General features: G+C 40.9%; 2 protein-coding genes across 3 annotated transcripts in view; both read left to right on the forward strand.

The window, feature by feature from the left end:
* On the forward strand, positions 1-15674 carry LOC127004396 (acetyl-coenzyme A transporter 1-like). Of its 2 annotated transcripts, XM_050872048.1 has the most exons (12): positions 1-215; positions 1809-2101; positions 2919-3073; positions 3664-3790; positions 3967-4132; positions 6846-6991; positions 7469-7551; positions 7908-8009; positions 8209-8393; positions 8990-9110; positions 9882-10106; positions 12071-15674. In XM_050872048.1, the coding sequence occupies exons 3-12, from the start codon at positions 2921-2923 to the stop codon at positions 12239-12241; spliced, it is 1479 nt and encodes a 492-aa protein (XP_050728005.1). In that variant the 5' UTR covers positions 1-215; positions 1809-2101; positions 2919-2920; the 3' UTR covers positions 12242-15674. The 2 variants fall into 2 exon arrangements, with proteins under 2 accessions (XP_050728005.1, XP_050728004.1); XM_050872047.1 differs by lacking the exon at positions 1809-2101 and having other exon boundaries at positions 2-215.
* A 212-nt stretch (positions 15675-15886) lies between these two features.
* The window catches only part of LOC127004397 (uncharacterized), an 11369-nt gene continuing 274 nt past the window's right edge, over positions 15887-26981 (forward strand). The window contains exons 1-7 of the mRNA XM_050872049.1: positions 15887-16050; positions 20728-20853; positions 21229-21274; positions 22262-22327; positions 22925-23530; positions 23684-23823; positions 24704-26981. The exon at positions 24704-26981 is cut by the window's right edge and continues 274 nt beyond it. Coding sequence (XP_050728006.1) covers positions 20735-20853; positions 21229-21274; positions 22262-22327; positions 22925-23530; positions 23684-23823; positions 24704-24815 — 1089 coding nt within the window. The 5' untranslated portion in view covers positions 15887-16050; positions 20728-20734 and the 3' untranslated portion in view covers positions 24816-26981. The remainder of the gene's footprint in view (positions 16051-20727; positions 20854-21228; positions 21275-22261; positions 22328-22924; positions 23531-23683; positions 23824-24703) is intronic.

A 26981-nucleotide genomic window follows, 5' to 3' on the forward strand; every position in this document is an offset into this window, starting at 1 on the left:
TACGAGCCTAAGGCCTGAGCGGCAGTGTTGTGTTGTCGTCGTGAGGTGGCAGCCAGGCAGCACCGCGCCAGTCTGTGACCTGAGGGAGCCGCGCCGGGAGGAAACTGTTCGGATATATAAAGTGACGAACCTGCTGGTTCTTGGCGTCATCTGAATGGCGGCGACCCGCAGAAAGACACGCGACAGCGAGGCGGCCCATCAGCCGCTGCTCCCCGGTGAGTGGCGGCCAGCTGCCGCGGGGCGCTACGCACCCTCATGACTCGCCTGCTGGGGAACTTGACGACGTTCATATCCCACGCTATACCCTAACCCAAAATGTTAGGGGTAGCCACCCTCACACTAGGGGCTGAGATAAAGTTAAGAGTTAACATTCTGCAATTGCACTAAACGTTCTATAAACTGGTCTACTTGTTTTCATACTCCCAGGTTAAGGTAATTATTGAGAATCACTACGCGCCTCCAAAATACGATATTACGCCTCCATATTATACTTAAGGGACGAAATACATGTCCCTTAACCATAATATGAAGGCGGAAAAACTTAAAAGTAAGAAAAAGTGGTAAAGGTAGTGAAAAAGACATACATATGCGTGCTTTGTTTTTGTGGTGGCCATTGGGAGGTGAATAGTGTTGCCAACGATCCGGTTAGTGATGATACGTTTAGTTAGCCATTAGCCCACGCATGTGAGACCAGGTCCACCACGCGTGGTTATTTATTTTTTTCAGAACACGCACCTATACCCAAAGGGTTTTGTGAAGGTTTGGGCTGGGTATAGTATTAGGTAAAAGTGCGTGTTCTAAAAAAAAAAAATAACCGCGCCTGGTGGACCTGGTCTCACAAGCGTGGACTAATGGCTAACTAAGTGTACCATCGCTAACCTAGTGTACCATCACTAACCGGATTGTTGGCAACACTGCTCACCTCCCAATGGCCGCCACCAAAACAAAGCACGAGTATGTATGATATGCCTTTTCACTACCTTTACCACTTTCTTTACTTTTAAGTTTTTCCACCTTCATATTATGGGTAAGGGACACGTATTTCGTCCCATAACTATAATATGGAGGCGTAATATCGTATTTTGGAGGCGCGGAGTGATTCTCAATAATTACCACGATTAAGATAGGCTTGTTAGATTTTTCATAGGGCATGAAAAGTAATCATATAGGTTAGTTGCTGCCATATTACTCCAGGTAAATATGGAAATTAACATACCAGTAACCATCTTGTATGAGGTTAATGCTGACATTGTGTTGCATTCTATACATATACCATATACCATAAATATATACCGCATACTGTATATATATTTTATAGAGTAATATATATACTACTGTACTATATGCATGTATACCATACTGTAAGAACAGTACCTTGTGGAAAGTGACCTGCAAGCTCTGGAGTTTATTTACTACTGGCGAGTCTTTGCCTTGGCCAGTAGCGCCCATCTGGTGATCAAAACCAAGACTTGGTAGAGGGAGTGTTTGGTCAAGCTTCATACTACTATCGTATTGCCCAAATTCCATTTAACTATATGGTACCTTAACACAATCTCTTCATGTCACAAAACACACAAGAAATTAATCCAGACCAGGAAAGGGTTTTACCAGCGCCGTGGACCAAACCCACGACAAGTGAGATGGGAATGCCATTCCTTAACCGGTCAGCCAAAAAGGTACCCCACCCGCAGAGTGAGTTATGGGAGCCTAACTCATCAAGCTGGTCAGCACTACACAACTCCCCCTCCCCATCTAGATTAATTTATGTTTGTTTATCACTGAAACAACTTTTTTTATGAACTCTTCAGAGAGTATGGGCCATCCATCTTCCTGTTACCCACAAAGGGGGGAGACAACAGAACGCAGGAGAGGACGCCCAACGCATTGCTACCACATGTACTGCTCAAAATCACCTTCACTGTATCTCCACAAGAGCTCTGCATGTCACAAAACACATGAGAAATTAATCCAGACCAGGAAGGGGTTTCACTGGCACTGGTGATTGAACCCGTGACCAGTGAAATGGGAAAGCCACGACTTAACCAGTCGGCAAAAGAGGTATCCCACTCGCAGAGTGAGTAATGGAACTCTAACCCATCAGGTGGGTCAGCACTACACCATTAGAATAGACATGGTATTATAGTTATGTATTACCGGTTGTACTAAAACTTTTTTATCATCACACGAACATGACAAAACATGCAAATGACAGCCTGGAGTTGACAACTCACTCACCAAGAGCAACACCAAAACAATGGCCACCATAAGTGTTTCCTTGTTGTCAGAGGAGACTGCCTGTAGGGTCTGTCACAGCCCTTCAACAGTGACATCCTCTTATCTGATCTGTACACTTCCTATAGGTCCTGGTTAAGCCTAGGGGTATTTAGCATCCAAGACACTTGCTAACATTTTAGTCTTATTTTGAGAAAACAAGCATGTCTTTGACTATGACAAATAAGGTAATTTGTGAGAGCAAAGCAATCTGGCAGTGTTTTGTATATGCAAAAGGTACTGCATAATAACAGTACATATAACACAAAGATGTCCTTCACAGTGAGATGGGCATAATTTTGGAGTAATACCCAACAATCTTAGGACTTAGGGGAATGCAAGGACACTGGGTGGGTGAGATGAAAATTACTATTTTCCAGAATAAAAAATTGCTTACTCTTCTAAAAGGCAACAGGATGTATAAAAATAACCAAGTTCTAAAATTCTTATTGCAAAAACAAAGTATATATTTTTTTAAAAATTCCTTATCGATGGATATTGTTGTTTTCATTCGTCCACACAAAACACTGCACTTTCCCAGGTCTCCAAGTTTGTTGAGAAAGAAGAGCATGGCATTTGTTTAATTTAGTAAACATATTTAAGGTAGTAATGATTGTGAAGCATTTTTTTGTATTTTTTCCTTGTAGAAATGGATGAGGAGAGGAGCAGAGGAGGGCTGTCCAAGGATCGTAGCAGCATTCTACTGTTGCTTCTACTCTATGTGCTGCAGGGTATTCCTTTGGGACTAGCTGGTAGCATCCCCATGATCCTACAGAACCGGCATGTATCCTACAAAGAACAGGTGTGGCTTGGGAAAGAGAGAGACTCACATTTTCTGAAGTGACTTTATTTTCGTGCCTCATCTCTTTTCAGCTAAGCTGTGGCAAAGTACCCAAAAGTATTTCTGTTTGTAATACCTCTACAATCACTGTAGTCTTGTAACATTTTTACTACCTCGGGAACTGAGTTGGCAAGCACCTTCCATCTCTGCCGTACTTTTTTTAACACAATTTCGTCAATTGTCAGTGTGTTCAATGGAGGGATATATTCTCTGTAAGGAACGTTATTGGCTGACACATTTCGTTAATTATTATCAGCCTCCATGTGTGTTTGTCAGTTAGTTAGAGGCCATGTGGCTCTGTTGTTATGATGTTCAACTTTTGACCAAGAGGTGGCAAATTTATCCCAACTCAGAGCAGCTTCTTGGTTAGAGTTAGTGCTTTCTTGTAACACTAGCAAAGCTATATGATTCTATCATTCTAGCTCTCAGACTCTGGGAAGCTTACATTTTTTAAAATTTTATAATTACTTCTTGATAGTTGCATATAAAAAAGAGGTTTTAATAGATACGTATATGTATACCTTAACTCATCTTCTGCTCCTACTTTTCAGGCTACCTTTAGTCTGTCTTTCTGGCCATTCAGCATCAAGCTGCTTTGGGCACCACTAGTGGACTCGCTCTTCCTTGAACAGATGGGGCGCCGCAAATCCTGGCTTGTGCCTTCCCAGTACCTCATAGGCAAGTTTCCACCACCCTTGGGAAGGTCCTTATCATTAAAGGATAAGATTTTATTCCCAGTGATTAAGGTAGCCCTTAATTTTGTACTTTTTTTAAAGTTTCAAGCATCATCTTATACTCTTGTATATACAGTAATAAGTTGTAAGGCAATATAGCATAACTCATCTTATTTGCAGGTGGATTCATGCTATTGCTGTCTTCATACATCAATGACCTGCTGGGGGAAGACACAGCTCATGCTCCCAATGTTACCCTCATCACCTGTGTCTTCTTTGCCCTCAATTTCCTTGCAGCTACTCAGGACATTGCTGTTGATGGATGGGCTCTCACCATGCTATCCAGGTAAGTCTCCTCAGTGGCCTTCTTTGATTCACTTTCCTTTCATTCTCCTCTCTTTTTCTTGCACCATTATTATTATTTTTATCATTATTTTCCTTTATTATTATTATACTAGTTATTATAATAATTATTATTATTATTATTATTATTATTATTATTATTATTATTAATACTGTACTTGTGATGGTGGTGGTAGTAGTAGTAGTAGTAGTAGTAGTACAGCAAAAGTCTGGATAACAGAAAACCTTCACCTGTTTAGATTTTTTTTTCTTTTTAGTTCTGCCTGTAGCACCAGTAGATTCTCTTGAGGGGCCTCTTGGACGGCCCCAGCCCGTTAGTGGAGCAGGCTAATTTTATTTATAGTGGTTACCGTGATATATGACTCTTGCTTGGCCCGTGTTTAACCCTGGTTCTCCACTTGAACAAAGTCGCTGGAGTTAGGGTTGATTGAAAATTTTGGCAGCATGTGGGTAGTCTTCCACCACTCAGTGATGGTTTGAAAATTAGATTAGCGAGTGTTTTTCATACTCTAGGATGGCGCCCCTAATCATCACAACCCTATGCAGTCTACCATCGATTTAACACGATGAGTTCTGGAGGAACTTGTTTTAAATCAATTTTGTGCTCCATTGAAGTTTTATTTCAGTTGGATTTATTAGATTGGTACTGGAGTGCAACACTACAGATAAGCATCTATACTGGGTAGGAGTTAAGGAGCAAAGTTATACCAGTAAATTAGTATGACTGGTTGTTGCAGAGAAGGCTCTGACTTCATAGAAGATGGTGATGATTTGTCTGAGTCTTGACTAGGTGGCTTTCATTACCTCACAAAATTATGATACATATTTCGGCACAGTCAGATAGTGGAATATTTTGGGATTCTTGTGAAACACAAATTCTCAAATCAAAATGGTGCAAATTAGTGTACCACTTTATAATGCTGATAATGTGTAAACTATTATACATGGTGTGAATGTGTAATTTAGCTATCTTTGTATAGTCTTCATTTCATTTTACAAAGTAAGTGATGACAGAAGAAAGATCACAAAAGGCAGAGCTATGGTTTAACCACTTAAGTACTTAGGTTTTAAAATTCCTGTTTTATGACTACCTATCAGATACCGTCAACCGGGGTGACTTCGGACAGTTTTCAAGGTTTTTTTGCTTATGAATTTTTTGTTTCTAGGCCTAGGATCTATGCTGAGTGTGCATTCACTCTGTATTGTTAAGGGCTATCATTACATGGTGCCTCATTTTCATGAAACTTAATAGTTTTTGTGCCAAGTGAAAAAATATGGGCGTCCGAAGTCACTCCATGTCTTAAGGGACTTCGGGCACCCTTTGGGGGACTTCGGACTTTGGCTGTATTTCATTAGCTTTACGTATCTGAGCCTGTTCGCACATTCCGGGGGTGACTTCGGACAATGTTGAACCGGGAAAAAAATTGGCAAAAATCTTAAGAAAGAAGTTCCCACATTTCAGGTCAGTAGTAGCAGGGAAGTAAAAGATGGTCAATAATTTTGAAAAAAATGTTATTACAAAAAAAACATAAGATGTAGAGCACAGTTTTAGTTTTTTGGGGAAGCGTAATGATCACATAATCACCACAATTTTTTTTTATAATGGTAGGGCAACATTCAAGTGTGTTGAGCTCTTTGAAGTGCACACTATTTTACATTTCATCAGATTTTATCATGATGAATTTAACTAGAAATTTATTCTTGTATATGTTATTTTGTAGCTAAGTACTTCTATTTCATATTTTCATGATATGTAGAATATTCAACATCACTGGACTGGCACCACCACCCCTACCCCGGATCCAAAAGTTAACTTGAGTTCATCTCTTGGACGGGCTTCGTGCTGGGCCCAGGCTCCGTTGATGACATTACTGACGATCGACAGATCCGTGAAAACAGAATAGGTAGTGGGAATATGTAGTTATATTTAGGTGTCCGAAGTCACCCCATTTTGAGCCATTTTTCAACATGCCTCCATTCAAGTGATATTTACAGGTGTGTAGGATATGTTAAGCACCCCTGAATCATTCTAATTGCTCTAGTTAAGCATGTTTGTTTTCTCCAGTTTTGATGTTGTGTGTAATACAGATCATTCCTGCCAGAAGAAGTTTTCTAAGGGGGGTAAATTTTACAAAATCTCAAAAACACATATTGTGCTTGTTTTCAAAACAGAAACGTGTCTCAAGAAAACAACATTCTTATTCGAAAACTATAAGGCAAAAGACAAATTCTGACACTAAAATCATCTAGCTTGTTGCAACTGGCTACAAGTTATAAACATGTCAACTTTTTATCCACTTTTTGTCCGAAGTCACCCCGGTTGACGGTACTTGTAATGTAAGAATTTGTGATATTCACTTTCTCAAAACATGATACAGTACAATTGGATTACAATTGATGAATGAAAGAAATTATGCATATGATGAAGATTGAATTTAACGTAAGAACATTAGAACGTAAGGAGTCTGCAAGTGGCCATTGGCCTATACAAGGCAGTTCCTGTAATCCTAACCCCACCTTGCCTTACTACCTTACTATCCATAAATTTATCCAACTATCTTTTCATGACTACACAACTATTATATATCCAGCTAGAATATGGAAAAAAATGGAAATAACATTGTTAATGAAATGTTATGAGATTATGTGCTCAAACTTTTAGCTTTCATTTCACACTTTCTACTTTCATTCCAAAGACAGAATGTTGGTTGGGCCTCAACATGCAATTCTGTGGGCCAGACTGCAGGTTACTTCCTGGGTTATGTGGTCTTCCTGGCTCTTGAGTCAGAAGACTTCTGTGTCAACTACCTGGGCTCGTCAGGCTCATTAGTCACACTTTCAGGTGAGCATCCTTTTCCACTTGAATTGCTTTCATATATGCTGATGAGTACCTAGATCGTCATATTTCAGCTTGTTTAACCCAAGAAGGGCGACAGACCTCAATTGAGACTTTTAAACTGTATATAATTACTTATTTAATTTTTAGGTGCATTCTTGTAATATTCAACAAGATTTATTTGTTTGATTGTTTGAGAGAGAGAGAGAGAGAGAGAGAGAGAGAGAGAGAGAGAGAGAGAGAGAGAGAGAGAGAGAGAGAGAGAGAGAGAGAGAGAGAGAGAGAGAGAGAGAGAGAGAGAGAGAGAGAGAGAGAGAGAGAGAGAGAGAGAGAGAGGTAGAGAGAGAGAGATAGAGATAGAGAGAGAGGAGAGAGAGAGAGAGAGAGAGAGAGAGAGAGAGAGAGAGAGAGAGAGAGAGAGAGAGAGAGAGATGATGACAATGTGTTGCCTACTATATTGATTCTATGCTATTTTTATTTCAGGATTTCTTTACTTTTGGGGTATTGTGTTTGTCCTCACTACCACTGTTGTCTGGCTACTTAAACATGAGGAACCTGCTCCAAAGGTAAATACAAACACACACACTACACACATCACTTAAATCCTGCATATTACAACTATTCAAAGAAGTATGTTAACACTACATAAACTGCACAGTTGACAGATTTATATTTTTCACTGTTCATGTACTATCAAGACAACTCTGGAACTAAATTTGGTCATTTTCTTCAGCATCTTCCTGTTCTATTATTGGAGAAACATGTTTTTTTTTCTTGCCTTGTCTTCTTTACCCACTAAATCATCACAAAATTCAACACTAAATTTAAACATCACAGGAAAGTGTTCATTAATAGCAGGTAACTTTTCTAGTATTTTATGTCAGTGGTTAATGGTCTAAGTGAACATATTCATTGCCATCAGGAGGAGCAAAGTGAAGGACTGGTGGGAACTTACAGCGTGTTGGTCCGTATCCTAAAGATGGACACCATGAAGCAACTAATCATGCTTCTTCTCACATGTAAGGTGGGTGCCATTCTTCACCACTATCTTTCTCCCCCTTTCCAGTTTTTTTTTTCTTTTTTCCATCTTCCTTGTTCTTCCTTTCCTTTTAAGTATTTCATTTTTCATTAATAAAATGATTCTTTGTCTTTTGTAGTTTGCTCTCAGATGAAGTGAAGAATGGGTAAGTTCTATTAAATGCTTATTTATTTTCTACTCCTAGATTGGGTTTGCTGCTGCTGATTCCCTAACAGGCCTCAAATTGACGGAAATTGGTGTGCCAAAGGATCGCCTGGCATTGCTTTCTATACCTCTCATCCCTGTGCAGATCCTTCTTCCCCTCTACATCTCCCGATATACTGCGGGTCCACGTCCCCTCACCCCTTTTATAACAGTGTACCCTCTCAGGTGCGTTTTGGTTGTACTTTTCACGTTTTTTTTTTTTTCTCACTTGGGCAAGGATATTAGCAATAGAGAAGGGGGCATGTGGATCAGCAAGATGCCATGAGCTAAGTAATAAATATGATAAGGATGTAAAAGCATAAGTGTAGCTGGTGGAGTGGTGGAATGGATAAAGTCTAATTGATTAAGGTGGATTGGACACATGAATTTGCAGAGTGGAGATTTATTGAATATGGAGTAGGAGAGTCAATTAGTAGAGTCAGGATTGGCAAATAGATTACAGTTAAGATTAGTATTTGACAGGACTGAGGAAGATGGGATGGGTGATGTGAAGCTTGTGAAAAGAGAGTGAAATATAAACAGGGAGAACTGGCATCACTTTTGCCATGGCATGCTCCTCAAGGGGTAAATAGATGTTGGTAGGCTAATCTGTCTGCCAAAATTGTTATATCCCTCATTTGAATTAGGCTGTGGTCACTGAAAACCAATAAGAAGTTTTGCTATTGACTTAGATTATTCAGAAACCCCATGTTGTGCATAGGTACAGGAGAGTTTACATAGAAGGTAGTTTTTATGCCCTTTATTTTTGTTCTCGATTCAAGGCTTGTGTTTGGCCTAGTCTTTGCCGGCATTGTGTGGGCGACACCCCTTTTCAAGCTCTCTGATGGATCTTTCCCTCTCATTTACTATGGACTCATTGTTGTTACTTACCTCATCCACCAGGTAAGTCAAACAAACTGGTCTCCTAATGTATATATATCCCGCTGTTCCCATTTCTGCCCTGTTTTGACCCCATTGGCCCATCATAGTTCCCATTTCTACATCATCCATTCCCCAGTTTGACAGCATCATGACCCCATTTTAAATGTTTGTTTCCTTTTGTCCACATTTCAACACTGCTGTGTTTCCTTTCCTTCTGTTCCTGTTTATGCATAACTTTGTCCCCTTTTGTATATTGCCTTCTTTTTTTTTGTTCATCACCTCATCCCCATTTGTGCAATGCCTTCTTCACAGTTTATGCATTCCCTTGTCCTATTTATGCATCATCTTTTGTACTCCATTATAAATTACCTTGTTCTTTTTGTTTTTTCTTTTTGTTTTCATTCCCCCTTTTCGTGTTTATTGTTTTTTCACTTGTTTTGTCAAAAAATAGTTTTGTCTTTACCATGCAGTAAAAAAAATATATACTGGATGCTTCCCCACCCCCAATCAGTTTTGTCTTTACCCATGTTTGGAGATTTCCCACCACTAGTCAGGATAAGAAATTCAGTGATGAGTGTTCCAGCATTCGTCAGTATACTAGCAGGTTGCAATGACTTATGATGGCTTATCTCCTTAGTTTTTTTTTTAAACTATTTGATATCAAACTTTTTATGAAGTGAATGCATGTTTTTTAAAGATCTTACTATTTATTTTTGTGATAATATTATTTTGACAAAGAATTTTTCTCCTTTACTTCAAACTTCCTAACATTTTGTCTTACACCCTGTTCAGGTATTTCTCAACTGCATGTTTGTGGGAGTGATGGCATTTTTTGCAAGAATCAGTGACGTTAGTGTGGGAGGCACTTACATGACTCTGCTCAATACCTTTACTAACTTGGGGGGCAATTGGCCCTCCTGGATGGCCCTGCGCTATGTCTCAGAGCTTACTTGGACCAACTGTCTTGGGGCTGCCAACCCTACTCTATCCACCTGCACCACTGATCAGGAGAAACAAGTAAGGATGATGTAAGGTTTGTCCTGTTATGTCTGTCATGCTGTCAACACAACTGTTTTTGCCATTACCATCATCATTGTCATAATCCCATTTCCCCAAAGCATATAGTGGGGAGTCAAAAGGCCATGAGACCGTTCTGATAAGTATTCAATGCAAAGAATGCTTGAACCTTAGCTTTTCAGTACCACAGGACAGGAGCAGGCAGCCTCCGGCCTGTGGGCCATATCCGGCCCATGAAGGCCTAGCGTCCAGCTCACCACCCTGCTAGGCACTTACATGGAAATCTGTCCCATGAGCCCCCCCCCCCAAAAAAAAAAATCAAACTGCATCTGATGGCAAATGCTGTTAGGCAATCTTACTCTCCTTGCCTCACTCTGCGAGAATTGTCAGGTCTGTCCTTTTAAAGATAATCTGTCCTCTTTGAGATTTGCTTGTCCTGTTTAATTTAAACAAAAAAAGAACAGGGTGAAACTGTTTTGTTGTATGGCCATGCAGTCATATGTGTGCAAGATGCAGCATGAGATTGCCACTTTCCTCCGTGAGAAGAATCTTCCCCATGCTGATCACTTTGACCCACAATAGCTCACTCGCCTGGCCCTACTCATGGATATTACTGCGCATCTGAATGCCCTCATTGTGAAGCTACAAGGCAGAGACATTCTTGTGACAGACATGCATGCACACATCAATGCCTTCAAGGTTAAGATACACTCAGTTGTCTGATGTAAAGTGTGCGTATTTTCCTTGCCTTGGTGCTTGAGCCCCTGGCAATGTGTGCCTGAGCAGTTGTGTTAGTGTTGTCATATCTCTGAAGGAGGAATTTGTCATCTGTTTCACAGGAGTCAGGCTGCTGGCTGTAGACTTAAAACTGTTCATTACCTCCTTTGACTTCCCTGTGGATGATGCCACTGCCCCACTGCAGATGGAGTTGGTGGAGCTACAGTGCAACAATGAACTTAGGGCAGAGTTCTGCACCTTTCCTCCACTGTCCATCATCCACGACCTCGTCCTCCCTTTTAGTAATTTCCAAAAACACATTGCACATGTTGCATTGAGGCCATGTTTGGAAGCATCTACTGTTGCAAACTGTTGTTCTCCAAAATAAAGGATATAAAGTCTCAGCTTCCCTCCCAACACTTGAACCTCCTCCTGCATGACATTATTCTGTTGTCTACCTCATCCATTGAGCTGGACATTGAAACACTTCATGGCAAACAGCACCAATTGTCTCATTGATCTGACATTTTCCACTTCTCAGATTTCACTTTTTTTTTTACTTTGGGGTTCTCGTTTCTCACTCCAGCCTGTGGCTTGCTCCCAAAAGTCTCATCTGGCCCTCAATTAGAAAAGGTTGCCCAACCCTGCCATAGGAGCTATTTTTATAGTTCTGTTTTAGTCACCCCGCATCACATGCACTGGAACCGGGAGATGTGTATTCTTAATCCCAATGTCTCAGTGATTAACATAGGGTGATAGTTGGACTGGAGTTAGACAATGGTTGCATGTCACTTGCTAACCTTGTCTTATACCTCATAATATGTAATGGTGACTGATTATAATAAAGGGAAAAAGGAAAAGAAGGAAAGTACATACTACTAAAAGTAATTAAATATTTATAATAATGACAACAATAATATTAGTTACAATGATAATTACCGACAACTATTATAGCTCTAGCTACAAAAAGAAGTTACCTATCTTTCTGGACTAAATGTCAGGAGGCTTGTAATATCTTAATGGGCTATATTGTAGATACAGTATACCACCAAGTATAAACCTTGATATTATTTGTGCAGGACTATAACAGACAGGGTTAGAGTAATAAGTACTTTATCAGTAATGTTAATAGACTATTGAAATGTTTTGAAGTAGATAACAATTTTTCTTCTGTAGTACCACTATACGGCACTTGTGATTATAATGATGCTTTGTTATTCTAAAATGATTTTTACTTTATTTTCCAGCTGTGTGAAGAAGGTGGAGGCAGCTGCACGGTGTGGGTAGATGGATACTATGTGGAGAGTGTTGTGTTGGTAATAATAGGGTTCCTCTGGATGCGTTGGGGCTTTCAAACCATACGAAAGCTCCAAGATCTCCCAGTCTCGGCTTGGGCAGTGTCACAGCACAGAAAATGAGTGTACCAGTCAACATATGAGTACAGCTTGTTTATGATGTTGCACAGTGCACAAAATAGGAGTGCTTTACTAGTAAGCGGCTCAGAGTCCATAGTAAAGGTAAGGATGAGTTTTGGTTGCTGGCAGATCACTGAAGTTGTTATGTTGTTTATTTTGGATTCAGATTTTTTTTTTTTTTTTTTTATATAATATATGAATATAGAGTAATATATTCAATGAACTTTTATACTACAGTTATGTGGAACATGAATATTTATATGTGAGTGTAGTGATGAATGTTTATTTATCATTTCTCAATCACAGTTTTTGAAGTGAATATAAAGATATATATAGTGATGCAGATGACACTGGCTACCTCAGAATGAAATTCTGCATTATATGCCTGAAATATGTGGTGAATGAAACTTTTTGCAAAGATTTTTATGTGTGTGTGTGTGCATTTAATTGCAATGAAGAGTGATGTTAAGAGTTTGTTAGAGTAAGAGGTAAGTGAAAGAAGAGTGTGATAGGTTGTGGAGAAATGTCAAAACTACCACTGAGGTAATAAGACAATGTAAATGAAACAGACAGTGAATATCATAACAAATAAAAATATAACAAGGAACACAGTGTCATGAACTCAAGGTGTCAGATTCATGCCACATGTGGAAAAGGTTGTGTGATCAATTCTGAAAGATCTCTCATGCTCTTTTTCTCAATATACATTCCAACATTTTTATTTTGCTAAATATCATTTTATACACGGGAGAAAGCACAATGCAAATACTGAAAGCTTTTGCTTGGTAAAGGTATTTTAGCTGCTCTTTTTTTAACTTGTGTAAAATGTGTAAAATTTATATTTAATCTAATATTTCTAAGCATTTTATACACAAAAATATGCTTTGTATTGAGCTGATGATGGTGATCAGATAAACAAGTACAAGTTACTAGAGAGTTTCAATATTATGGGGCGAAGCTATGGTAGTTTCTCAAGTGAAGTGAAGTACAGTTTTGGCAAAATTTGTTACATTTTCATAATTCTTGGTGGTTCCCTTTAGACAGTTGACAATGACCTCTTGCACCGTTACACTAGAATCATTTTCCTTCCTCCCTCTTTCCATTTTTTTGACTTAGACCCTGTGCCTGTGGACTCCCTTACATGAGGATATGGTGGATAATTCAAACTTGTGCTATCACAAAAGGGTTTTTAAAGGGACACCATGGTACATGTTGCCCCTTATGATCCACTTGTCCAGTGTCACAAGTGATGGTAGTGTTTAACAAATGGCATGTAGGTGATTGTGGGCCACTTGAAAATAGCCTCTGTTTTATAACATAAAACTATATTCAAAATTCTCGAGTCAGTCACCTGCAGTCAGTGTGAAGGCTGTAAAGTTTAGATTTGATGGGAGATACAGGAAAATAGATAGTTTGAAAAAAAAATTGCTCAAAATGGGTTTAATTCCCAAAGTCATGTCTTTCCAATGAAAATATAATTAGGCTTCCATAATCTATCAATGTATGGAGCTTTAATTTATTTTAAATGATAATGACTCCTAAGTATACATATTCTTACAAAAAAAAATGGATTAACAAAAGTATTATTTGATCTGAGCAATTGGTGCATTTTCTTCACCACATCACTTGCTTCTGAAGTGTTTTTCATTAATACAGCTGGGAAAAGGCAATTTATGTGTTGTAGACTTAGAAGAGATATTGTATTTGCATTGAGAGGAAACAAGTTGACTCTAATGTTTTCTTATTTCATATTTTTTTACTTCATACTTTGTCTTGAAAGAATAAATGTCAACACATTTCACCTGTATTTTTTCAGAATCATTCTAAGGATGTAATACAAGTTGTTTCTCTAAGTACATATTTATGTTTAAGGGATTCATCCAGTGTGTGTGTGTGTGTGTGTGTGTGTGTACCTAGTTGTGATGCTGAAAAGTGTGATCTTCATGTCAAAATTTAGCTTTCAACTCATTTGAGACTTTGGATTGAAAAACCTTTATGTCTAGTTTATTTCACTGTTCAGTTCATCTATTAGGAAAATTGTAGCCTATGTTTTGATATTTTCAATTTCATTTCATGTACCCTAGTTGCCCCCCCCCCCCCCCTCCCCACACACACATACACCTTCTATACAAACAGCTTCTCTATCAATAATTGTGCCCGCTCTTCATTGCCCTGAACGCTGCAATATGTAACTTTTTTCATTTAAAATGGTAGTAGCCTCAACCGTTCATTGTACACTAGATATGACAGGCTGAAAATCATCTGATGCTGCCTATTACAGTTTTTATACTCGTAGCAGTAGCTCAGGGATGGAATATTCGTATTCGAATACATTCGAATACCGTGTTGGGTGTATTCGTTTTCGTATTCGAATAAATATTGATAGAAATCAAAGTATTTAAATTCATGTTCGAATACAAGGGGAAAGTATTCGTATTCTGCGAATAATCAGACAAATACTTAAAATAAGCCATGGTTCCAATTACACAGCCTCCTGGGCGGACGTGTAATTGTTGTGTATACTGTTTAGTGCAGATTCGCGGACCGTTGCTGCGAGACGTCTGCGTCTTGAGTAACTCAGTTGCCTCTTGCCAGTGTGGACGCTGAATGTATGTTCATGAGCTCATTGTCGTTGCATAACTTCAGAACAGTTCATCATCCAGTTACGTCGAAAAGGTACTTTTCAATAAGAAGTATTCATGAATACTTTCAAGAAGTATTAATTCGTATGTGTATTCGAATTAAAACCATTTCAGTGTATTCGAATTCGTATTCGTTGGAATTTGATGTATTCGTAGGTGAGAGCGGTGATGATTCGACCACTTTTTTAAATACATTTTTAGAATGAAAGAGGTAGTGTAATTTTGCTAATCTCAAAATGTTCCTTCATCCTTTGGCTCTTTATGTTGTTGATATGACCCCCGCAGCCATTTCCAGTTTTCAGAGGAAGTGATGAAACACTAGTTTGTAAATCGTCCGAACCATCCCCACCCGTGCGTGGTGATGGTACGGCCACGTAGTACTCGGCACAATATTAATATAACTTGTTTGATTGGCTAATAAACAAGAATAATTCAATAAATTAATAAAAATCATGAAAAAATCAACTGTCCGAATCATTACTTAAAAAAAAAAAAATGGTGGTCACACTCCACTTGCAGCACGAGACCTCTGGGTGTTTTACGGCAGTATACCTTCGCCGTGCATCGCTGCGTCACCGAAATAATGTACATTTCGCTACATGCCATAGACTTGAAGTGAGAGCTTACGATGCACCCCGAAAATAATACATACGAGATGCATAAAAAAAAATAAATAAATAAATAAATCGGACTTGCATCGAAAATAACAGCTCTCAGGGTGTGATTGTCTCGTGTGGGCCAAGGCAACAAAGTTTTGTACATTCACATTAAATCTCTCGTGGCCCTCGGTCCCATACTTTGTTTAATATATGCGAATCATCACCTCTCCCCCCTATTCGTATTCGAATACACAACTCTTGTATGCACTCCAGCATTCCTGGCAGTAGTAGTTCCTCTAATCCGGCTGAGAGAATAACTCCTTTAGTAGTAGTAGTAGTAATAGTAGTAGTAGTCGTATAGTCGCAGAGAAAAAAAATCCCTGTACTGTACGCATGTCACATCGAAGCACGTGAGGGGGTACGTCTGGCAGGGCTGTTCCGAGAGTGTCGTGCGGCGGGCCGCCGATAGGTGGTGCGGTGAGGGGCAACACTACGGCAGCGTTTAGCTCACCTTTCCCCCTACGTTCGCCGGGCAGAGGCTGCACATTGCACACACTCACACCTTGCAGAGGTGGGTGTAGAGTCAGTGTGTGTGTGTGTGTGTGTGTGTGTGTGTATATATATATATATATATATATATATATATATATATATATATATATATATATATATATATATATTTATATATATACTGTGTGTGTGTGTGTGTGTGTGTGTGTGTGTGAGAGAGAGAGAGAGAGAGAGAGAGAGAGAGGTATGTTAAAGGAAGTTTTGATGTCTTTTAAATTGCTTAATTCTTTCTTTCATGCCAAATTAAACGAAGACTTCATTATTCGTTCGATTTATTCGTGTGGCACATTTTCTATATCCATGGAAGCCACTTACCAGTTATTCAGTCTGGCTCTCACGCCATGAATAGCAACCATTGCAACTTTATGTAATTTCTAGAGACCAATAATTCCTTGGCAAAAGTTTTTGTACCGTGTTATATTGCTTTGAAGGTTGGTGTGGCAGACACCTCCTTTTTTGCTTCCAATTAATCAATCAGCCTTAAATAGGTGTCGTTTGATTCCTGCCAGGAGGCAAGTGCCATGAGTAAGATAATGGAGTGCCATGTGCCGGGTTCTGCAGTAATATGAAACTGACCATATAAGGGCAACTGAAAAGTGCAGTTAGAAGAAATCAAAGGAACAAAGACTGCATGTGAAAGTTCAATGGGCACTGTCCTGGAGACCCTTAGATGGAGCGTAGCCACTATGCCCTATGGTACACAAACGAAAACTAAACTATAAAAACATTGTTTGATCAAAATATAATGAAATACAAAAGAAAAATACATGCGATTACAAAATTAGTACACTGCAACTTTACAGAGAGAGAGAGAGAGAGAGGTTACGTGGAGTGAGTACGTGTAGCCACCATACGTACTTGTACGTGTATATGTGTGTGTGCGCGCGCGCGCACGATCTGAACAGATTCAGGTTTTATCAATTTGTATTCATGGTGGATTGACAAGCTCGTATTCTCGAACTCTATAACATCATGTTCTTTAAATGCACGATTTAATTTGGTTGTGTCTGTGTGTGTGCGTGTGTGTGTGTGTGTTTAACCGCCACAGCTTCCGCCGGGGCCGGCAGGTGGAGTTTGCCAGGAAGTAGGTCAGTGTCAGTGTCGGTCCGCCTCCCTCCCCTACCCCCTCCCTCCAAACTGGCAATGGAATAACGGTGATACGGTCACTAACCCTTCCTTCTATCCTCCGTTCCTTCCTCTCTTTGCTCACGGCATGATAATGACCCGCACAGCCCAAGAAGGGAATGGGATGACGGGCGACATACACACACACACACACACACACATATCAGAGATCGTAGTAGTAGTAGTAGTATAGCTATTTTTTTTTTTTCTACGTCGCGGCCTATTGCGCCGGTAGGCTTCTTCCCGGTGGATCCTGATGGTCGGTCCAAGGCTTCTTCCCGGTGGGTCCTGATGATCGGCCCAGCCCGTTCTGGCGCAGGCGAGGGTTTATAGTGGTGCCATGCTGCCCTCCCGGAGCTCATCTTTAATCCTAGAATCTAGAGTCCGGGCTGATAGGTGGTCTTCTGGACAGCATGTGGGTAGTTTTAAGCCACTCGGCGGCGGCTGAAAAATCCCAACATGGTGGCACCGGTCGGGGATTGAACTCGCGTCCTCCTGAACGTGGGGCCGTTACTCCGTCGACTCAGCCACCGCCTCCCCGATATAGTAGTAGTAACAGTATTAGTAATAGCAGCAGTAGTAGTAGTAGTAGCAGTAGTAGTAGTAGTAGCAGTAGTAGTAGTAGTAGTAGACGAAGAGGTATAGATAGTACAGTTATAATAAATGTTACAAAAGGCCAAAAAACTAAAAGGTTAAATAATGATTATTTTTGCAAAAACAGACGAGTGAAAATTGATAACGTGATGAGAATGCATGAAAAAAGGAAAAGGAAAGTTCTTTCTCCATAAGCTTTACTTTCTTTGTGTTGCCTGGCATGAAATCGCTATTTTTGGTAACCTTGTGTAATCAGTTGCTGGGTTGCAGGTGGCGGATGCTGACCCACCCATTGACGAAAGCCCACCCTCTCTGGGCGAGGTCAGAGAGGCTGTGGCCAAGTTGAGGGGTGGGAAGGCACCTGGCGCCTGTAACATCAGTGCGGGGCTGCTCAAAGCTGGAGGTGAGGCCATGATCTGCGGGTTCAGTGACATCTCAAGTAATGGACGGCGGACTCTTTTGATTTTGCGGCGCCCTTGTCATTAAGCCGCGAATTTTGGAAAATCAACCGCTTTGGTGCGAATCGCCATAACTCCTTTATTTATGGGGCTACATAAATGTTTTTCGTATCAATCGACGGCAAAATAACAGGGCTATATTTTTTAATAAGCGACCGGGTTCAAAAACCGACTCGAAAGGGTAAAAAATCGAATAAATTTGCAAAAAACGGCTCTGAAAAAAACCCTATCTTTGAGTTCCCAACCTTGAAACCCACTCATTTTTTGAGAATTTCAAAAAACTTATTTAACAAATACTTTAGCCCTACCAATGTGATTTCCAATATGATGCATAACATTTCCCTACACCCAGTAGTTTCGTCGCTAGAGCTCGAAACGTAAACCCTTTTGAGAGCGATTTTGACGAACTCCAGACACTTTGCCGTTTTTGTCTAGTGTGGCATTGCTATTGCCTCTAGAAGGCTGTACTTTGGCATGTAGCCCCTCTTGGGAATGTAATCTGACCAGCTCGAAGGATTTTTTGATAGCTCAAATCCAAGGTTGTCGTCGAGCTGTCACAAACTAGCCTGTTTTTCGGCCCTTTTGCCGCGATTTGGACACGTCCTAGTTTTTTGCTTATATCTTTTTTATTTATTTATTTAGTGCTTTCCAATTTTTCTGGCTCGTGAAATGAGTCAGATTCGGCGAATTTTCGTCGCGACTTCTGGTCAAGCTCGAGCAAAAACTACTGAAGCTAGAAAGGCGTGCTTGGTGACAAATGAAAGCTTTATTGATACAGATTAATAATCAGAAAAGAAAAATTGGAAAGCACTAAATAAATAAAAAAAAAGTTATAAGCAAAAAACTAGGACGTGTCCAAATCGCGGCAAAAGAGCCGAAAAACAGGCTAGTTTGTGACGGCTCGACGACAAACTTGGAATCGAGCTATCAAAACATCCTTCGAGCTGGTGAAACTACATTGCCAAGAGGGGCTACATGCCAAAGTACAGCCTTCTAGAGGCAATAGCAATGCCACACTAAACAAAAACGGCAAAGTGTATGGAGTTCGTCAAAATCGCTCTCAAAATGGTTTCCTTTTTGAGCTCTAGCGATGAAACTACTGGGATTAGGGAAATGTTATGCATCATATTGGAAAGCACATTAGTAGGGCTAAATTATTTGTTAAATACGTTTTTTTAAATTATAAAAAAATGAGTGGGTTTCAAGGTTGGGAACTCAAAAATAGATTTTTTTCAGAGTCGTTTTTTGCGAATTTATTCGATTTTTTACCCTTCGAAACGGTTTTTGAGCCCTGTCGCTAATTAAAAAATATAGCCCTTTTATTTTGCCGTCGATTGATACCAAAAACATTTCTGTAGACCCAGAAATAAGGGAGTTATGGCGATTCGCACCTAAGCGGTTGATTTTCCCAAATTCGCGGCTTAATATCAGGACTGGGGCAAATGTTTGGTCCATAGTGTAGGGTTCACTGGTCTGGCCCACGGTGTTATGGACTCGCTCAACACAGAGTATATGGCGTTGTCGATACCTGTGCAGAAGGCCAAAGATCCGGACTTTCAAGTCCCTTGTGCTCCCTGTCTTACTTTACGGTTGTGAAACATGGACACTAAATGGAGACTTGGAGAGGCGGATTGATGCCTTTGGTAATAAGTGTCTACGCAGAATCATGGGATACCGCTGGAATGACTTTGTGTCAAACCGGCGACTACACCGTGAGACTGATTCGACATATATTACCTGTATAGTCCGTCAACGCCAACTCCGGCTATACGGGCACGTGGCACGTTCTCCGGAAGCTGATCCTGCTCATCGGGTTGTCTCTGTAGGAGACAATCCTGAGTGGAGGAGGCCAAGGGGACGCCCACGGAGTTCGTGGCTTGAGCAAGTCGATAGATCCTGCCGGGAGGTACTCGGGTTGGGAAGAGGGCCTGCATGGAGACTCGCCCGGAGAGAACCCCGGGCTTGTCGTCGTAGGGTGAGCGAGGCGACGCGCCCCCCGGCTTATGCCCCCATTGATTGATTGTGTAATCATTTTTACCTTTTCATACTACTTTGGAGGGTCAACAACACCCTTCTCCTAGTGTGTTCAGCAACACTATAACCAGTCAATCTGTAAGTAGAATCTAAGTGAAAAATAATGTAAGAAGTTGGAAAAAGCAGCTCGTGACTAAAGAAACGTAATGAAGTCATGAAACATAATCGAAAACGAATGTTTTTTTTTTTTTTCATACGATAACAATATCTAGGGATAATTTCTAGTAGAACCGTACGCTACATGATCTCTGTTAGAATATCCCAGTCACTTGCTTCACTATCTATGTAGATCTTTGCACATAAAGCACACTCTTACAAAACAATACCTCAGATGTTGGCTAGTTGTCAATATACTTCTTCATGTATAGATGTACTACCTGAGGATGGCTGGCTAGCACCTACCTCTTTTCTAGTCTTAATCATTTACAACAGTAAATATAATTACAATACAATGCAATCTTCCCCAGGGTTAGGATGCGGCTGACAGTGACAGTGGTGGTGACGGCGGTGCTTGCCGGGATGGCCGCGGCACAACTGTCCCTTGGCCCTAACGGCCTGTCAACACCACCCATCAACCTGGTGCAGGTCATCAGGTAGGCTCTGTGTGAGAGGCGTCCACCTAGGAGCCTCAACCCCTTGTCTTGACCTCTAGCTCTCTGCTCGCCTATTTTTTTCTACTGTTATGTAATTATATATCCTCACCAGCACCTGCCTGTATCAACCCACTGTAGAACGTAGGTCTCTCCCAAGCGTTACAGTATATTTCTGCTATGTGTTTCTCTAATATAATTCAGTCTGAAAAGTAAGCAAATTCTATTATGTTCCAGCCAACATGCTCAAGTTTTTATTCTTTGACCTTCATGACCTAAGTAGAAACAATCGATGAAGCTTTTTATTACAACCTGAAGTGTGTGGATGTACACGCGGAAGGTCCTGCTTCACTAATAATCCGTTTTTTGTTTACCAAGTGTGGCGCGAGAGATCTTCAACCATCTGTTCGGTAGTTCCGATCAGGTAAGGCAATGCCCTTCCTCAGTTAACAAAAAATCACTATTCAGTGTAATAATTAAAATAGGTCGGGGATTAAATACCAATGTTTTCCCTTTTCTTGATCTTAATTCAGTTGATTTTAGGATAAAATGGGTAAAATACTAACCATATATAATTTTATGATGAATGATTGTGTGTGTGAAGTGCGTGAACGAAAATGTGTTACTGACAGGAAAAGTTGTTTTATTGTTACTCAACGTTACTCATAACTCGGTTCAGCCAGTATCATGTTGGCAAACTATAAAAAAGTCGCAGTGAATATTCAACAGTGTCTGGTTCATCATGTCCTGAAGCGGTTGAGCAGACAGTTAGTATTCTTACAACGATAGTGATATACCTACAGGGTAAGTGTGTGGGTTTTAAGCTCAGTTTATCACCAACGAAAAGTTAAATCGTCAAAGGTATGCTCCCCTGACTTCTATACTCAGAAGGCTCGGGTTCGATCCCCGGCACTCAGTGGTGTTCATTACGGGAATGGTAGAACATTGATTTCCCGCACCCCCTGACATGCATTTGTGTGTGTGTGTGTGTGTGTTTTTACGTCTTGGCCTATTGCGCCGGTAGGCTTCTTTCTGGTGGATTCTGATGGTCGGTCCAAGGCTTCTTCCTGGTGGGTCCTGATGGTCGGCCCAGCCCGTTCTGGCGCAGGCGAGTGTTTATAGTGGCGCCATCTTGCATTGGCTCATGCTGCCCTCCCGGAGCTCATCTTTAATCCTAGAATCTAGAGTCCGGGTTGATAGGTGGTCTTCTGGACAGCATGTGGGTAGTTTTAAGCCACTCGGCGGCGACTGAAATATCCCAGCTTGGTGGCACCGGTCGGGGATTGAACTCGCGTCCTCCTGAACGCGGAGCCGTCTTGCTATCCGTTCAGCCACCGCCGTGTGTGTGTGTGTGTGTGTGTGTGTGTGTGTGTGTGTGTGAATTAAGGATGAATGACCACCACTGTTGCAGGCCAAGGCTAAGGAAGCCACGTACGTGGGCAACAGGATAAACGACAAGATGCAGGACTTTGACAAGGTGAGGCTCAGAGGGCCGTTGTTGTATTCGATATCGTAGTAGCGTAGTAGTAGCAGTAGTAGTCGTAGTAGTAGTAATAGTAGTAGTAGCAATAGCAATAGCAGTTGCAGTTGTAGTCGAAGTAGTCGTAGTAGTAGTAGTAGAAGTAGTAGTAGTAGTAGTAGTAGTAGTAGTTGTTGTTGTTGTTGTTGTTGTTGTATTGTTGCTACTGCTGCTGCTGTAATAGTAGTTATAATAGTAGTCGTATTTGTATTACTATATAGTAGCAGCAGCAATAATAACAATAATAATAATGATAATAATAATAATAATAATAATAATAATAATAATAATAATAATAATAATAATAATAATAATAACAATAATAATAATAATAATAATAATAATAATAATAATAATAATAATAATAATAATAATAATAATAATAGTAATAACAAAAAAAACAATAATGATAATAATAATAATAATATTAACAATGATAATAATAATAATAATAATAATAATAATAATAATAATAATAATAATAATAATAATAATAATAATAATAAATAGGTTGCTTTAAAAAAATCGATCTGGTGTGCTCTTCGTGTTTGCTAGACGAAGGCCAAGTGTCAGCCAGGAGAAGACTGTTGGGCGTGGCTGGACGAGTACTCGAATGATGCTATACTCGACAAGCTCCACCTCAACCATGGACACTTCATGACGTTCCCGGGGCAGAACGGCGACCAGGACAAGAACGGGGATGGAGAGGATGGGAACGGGAATGGAGGGAATGGGAATGGGGATGGAGGGAATGGGAACGGGGATGGAGTGAATGGGAACGGGGATGGAGTGAATGGGAACGGGGATGGAGTGAATGGGAACGGGAATGGAGATAATGGGAACGGGAATGGAGGGGATGGGAACGGGAATGGAGATAATGGGAACGGGAATGGAGGGGATGGGAATGGGAATGGAGATAATGGGAACGGGAATGGAGGGGATGGGAACGGGGCTGGAGAGGAGGAGGGAGTCACCACGGAAAACCCGGATTACCTCGATGTGGTTGAATCCAAGATAACGGTGGTCAAGTGGGTGTTGGCGTACGTAGCCATGATCATCACCTGCTCCATCCTCATCATCATCATCTCCGTCCCGTACCTCATCACTGGGCAGACCTTCCGGAGCTTCGACTCAGGACTTGTGCCTCGCGTAGACCAAGAGGTGAGAGGCTTAAAACACATACGTCTTTGCTACAGGTAACGTACAGGTAGCTCTCACTAATAGTACTGAGGACAAAATACCGCACATTTCTAGAACGCACCTTTTCCCCTTGTTTTCATTTCCCATTGCACTGTCGATCCTTCCATGTTTCAGGACTCGATGCTGCTGCTGACGTGGCTGCTGGGGGAGGCTAGCGGAGATTTGTCCTGCCTGGAGCGTGTCGTCTGCCTCAACCCGGAGAGATCGGCTCGCTACCTCGCCATCCCCAACGTGATCGGCTCCTACTTGCATAGGTACGGCCACCCGCAAATCTCTCTCCCACTCTCGAGAACGTAACATTAAGAAACGCCGAATGCAAACGTAGGGGGCTTTTTTTTTGTTTGTTTGTTTATTTTCAGCGGGCTTTTTTTTATACTTTGCCCTTGAGCTACTCATTTTACTCGTACTGTTAAAAAAAAGACCAACGAAAGAACAGGCGTGCGCTCCTTATGGTTTTCGCTAATTCTCTTTTAGTCTATCGTCTTTAATTAATTGTTTCATGACTTATGTGCATCACTCACTCCATATAAGTAGTTTTCTTTTTTAAGAGAGGGGACAGAAGTGCTAAGTGATGCACCAAAAGATTTGTTTGTTAGTAGTAAACACTAAACACATGAGAGCTTGGAAGTCGGTTTATTTCTATTCATTTTATTATATTTCATCAACTAATATCCTTCTCTGTGACTGACTCCATTAATTCCTTACTTCCTCGGTCCAGTTTTGTTTCCTTTACTCCCGAAGCCACTCTTATTTCGCTGCTCGCTACCTGGCCATCCCCAACGTGCTCCTTCAGGTTCATTTCTACTTTCTTAGCTCGTTCCTCACTCCCCCTCTCAAACCGTGCCTTCCTAACCCTCTCCCCCCTCCCCCCTCACACACACACACACATACTTCCTCTTTCACATCGTCCCTCACTCCCTCTCTCTCTCCACTTCACTCACGACTTGCATGCTCCTCATTCTTCATCTCCAGCACCTCCCTTTCTCTCCAGTCCCCCATTATTCCCTTACACCTAATCTCATCTCCCCCAATCACCCCCCATTTCACACTGTCCCTCCCTCTCCCTCTCTTACCTCTATTCTCAAGCTATGCCTCACTTCCCTCACCCCTCCCATGTCCTCTCCTCTCTTCTAGGTGGGTGCCTGTTCGCTATCAGGAGCAGTTGCAACACCTTACAGAAGTCACGGACAATGGACTCCAATACTCCTGCCAACAGTACTCCTGCCCCGTCGTGCCAGAGCTGTAGTAAGCCTTCCACTGGAGTAATCTGCATTCAGCGACCTTCCACGGGTACTATACTCCGTTGACGTTAACTTTGTAAATAAGTCTCACTCATTAGAGCCCACCAGTAAGATTGGCTTACTTGCATCCACCATTCACATGCAGCCTGGGATGAAGGGGGCGTGGTTTGCTTGTGAATTGGCCATGACATACATTTCATGAGGAGGGGGGAAGGGCTTATTTGCGAAGTTAACCTGAACAGATTATACTTGTAGTTACCACGGTGTTCGTGACCGTTCCGCGTAACTTGTAGACTTGATCTGCACCTGTCACCTTCCACCTGTACAAATTTCACTGAACCTTGCGGCCTTCCACTCCGTAGACGTCCACTTGTTAACGGAGAGCTTCATCTGTAAGTAGCTAATCACGGGTGCCTGTGTGTAATAATCCACTGTAGTCACCTTCTATTATTATCTGAAACCTTCCATCGGACAGTCAACCAAGAAATTACCCCTTAACTTAAAACTTAAAAAAAGAAAATAATAATAATAATAATAATAATAATAATAATAATAATAATAATAATAGTGTGTCATCTTGTTACCAGATTCCATCCTTTCTAGTTTTCGCTCAATTGTATTCTTTTACAATGAAATGGGAAATTTCTTGGTCAACTGTACCTTACAGTAGATGTAACAGTAGCTAGAGTCATCAGTAGCGTTGTCTTATTCAGTAATATACTCGTATATCTTATATTTAAACCATATCTTATATTCAAACCATCTGAAAAAAAAACTATTGGTGCAGGATATTGTGCCTACAGTGTATTGTGTCTGGGGTGTGTGCGTGCACCACGAGTAACGCACCGGTTATTTCACTTCCGCCGCCCAATGTTACAAGATAATATGACTGTGATGTGACTGTATCCGACTGTAGGCACGTGAGCGTATCATGAGTACTCCCGTACGGGAAGTCTAATCTTTGGAATTACAAATTATAAAGTAGCCTTGCTGTCGATTGAGGCAGAAGTTGAGGCATGGTGTGAAGCAGGCCTTGGCCGCCTCACTTGTTAACGGCTAGTCTTTTAAGTGTTCTTGTAAGGGACTTTTTGGGATTGATTCAAAGAAGGAAGGAGGGAAAGGGACGATAAGGAGAAATGAACTTATTACATACGTCTAAATTAGATAAACTAAGACGTGTTGTTTAGGGATAAAGATCGCACAGAAGGGACGGTATTAAAAAATGAAAAGCTGATTTTTGTGTGTAGAGATTAAATGTTTATGAAACAAATTTTTCACCCATTTCCTCGAGTTTCAACTGGTGAATACCAAATACTGTGGCATAAGTAACATCATAAAGCTGGACTACCAAACGTTTATGTAGTAGTTACAGCTTTGATGAAACTTTTTTCACTTATTAAAATCGGGTTTTGACTGAATGACCGTGACAATGACTTGCTGACGGAGGTGCTGAGGGTGGCTAATACACCTGACTGTACTGATCATGCTGACTAATGATTATACTGACGATGGTGCTGAGTATGACAACGACGAAGGTGCTGATGGTGATGCTGATGCTGACCGTAGTGATGGTGAGAATTAATCGTGATGGTGACGAAGACTTTTATACTGACGGTGACGATGATGTTGACGGTATTGGTGTTGCTGATTAAAGTGAGGCTGACAGTGATGCTGAATGATTGGTGATGCTGACTATTGTAATAACGCTGACTAAAGACGATACTGGTGATGGTGACAGAATTGACAGTGATGAGTGACGGTGATTTCATAGTTGACGATGACTATTGCATTGGTGACGCTGACAGTGATGCTGAGTATGACGATGATGCTGACTCTCTTCATGGTGATAGCGAATGGTGATGCTGACAGTGATCCTTCTGAACATGACGGTGATTGGTGATGATGATGATGATGATGATGATGACACTGATGGATTCAACGGTGATGTTATAGCAAACGCAGTGTGCATTATGCTGATTCTACTCGTGACAACGGTGACGAGTATGCTGTTGCTGATGATGATGGTGATGCTGGCTAATCGGAATGGTGATAGACGGTGATGCTGGCAATACTGACGGAGATGGTTACGGTGATAGAGATGCTGGTAGACGATTATGATGATGATGATGTTGGTAATACTGATGTAAGGTTATGTGCTGACTGAGAATGTA

The sequence above is a fragment of the Eriocheir sinensis genome, chromosome 28 (genome assembly GCF_024679095.1).
Source record: "Eriocheir sinensis breed Jianghai 21 chromosome 28, ASM2467909v1, whole genome shotgun sequence".
NCBI lineage: Eukaryota > Metazoa > Arthropoda > Malacostraca > Decapoda > Varunidae > Eriocheir > Eriocheir sinensis.

Excerpts from the sequence above, each read along its gene's own strand:
- LOC127004396 (XM_050872047.1), top strand. The coding sequence starts at position 155 with ATGGCGGCGACCCGCAGAAAGACACGCGACAGCGAGGCGGCCCATCAG. Across the intron at positions 3,074-3,663 it reads ATGTATCCTACAAAGAACAG|GCTACCTTTAGTCTGTCTTT; the intron begins GTGTGGCTTGGG and ends CCTACTTTTCAG. Across the intron at positions 8,010-8,208 it reads TGCTTCTTCTCACATGTAAG|ATTGGGTTTGCTGCTGCTGA; the intron begins GTGGGTGCCATT and ends TTCTACTCCTAG.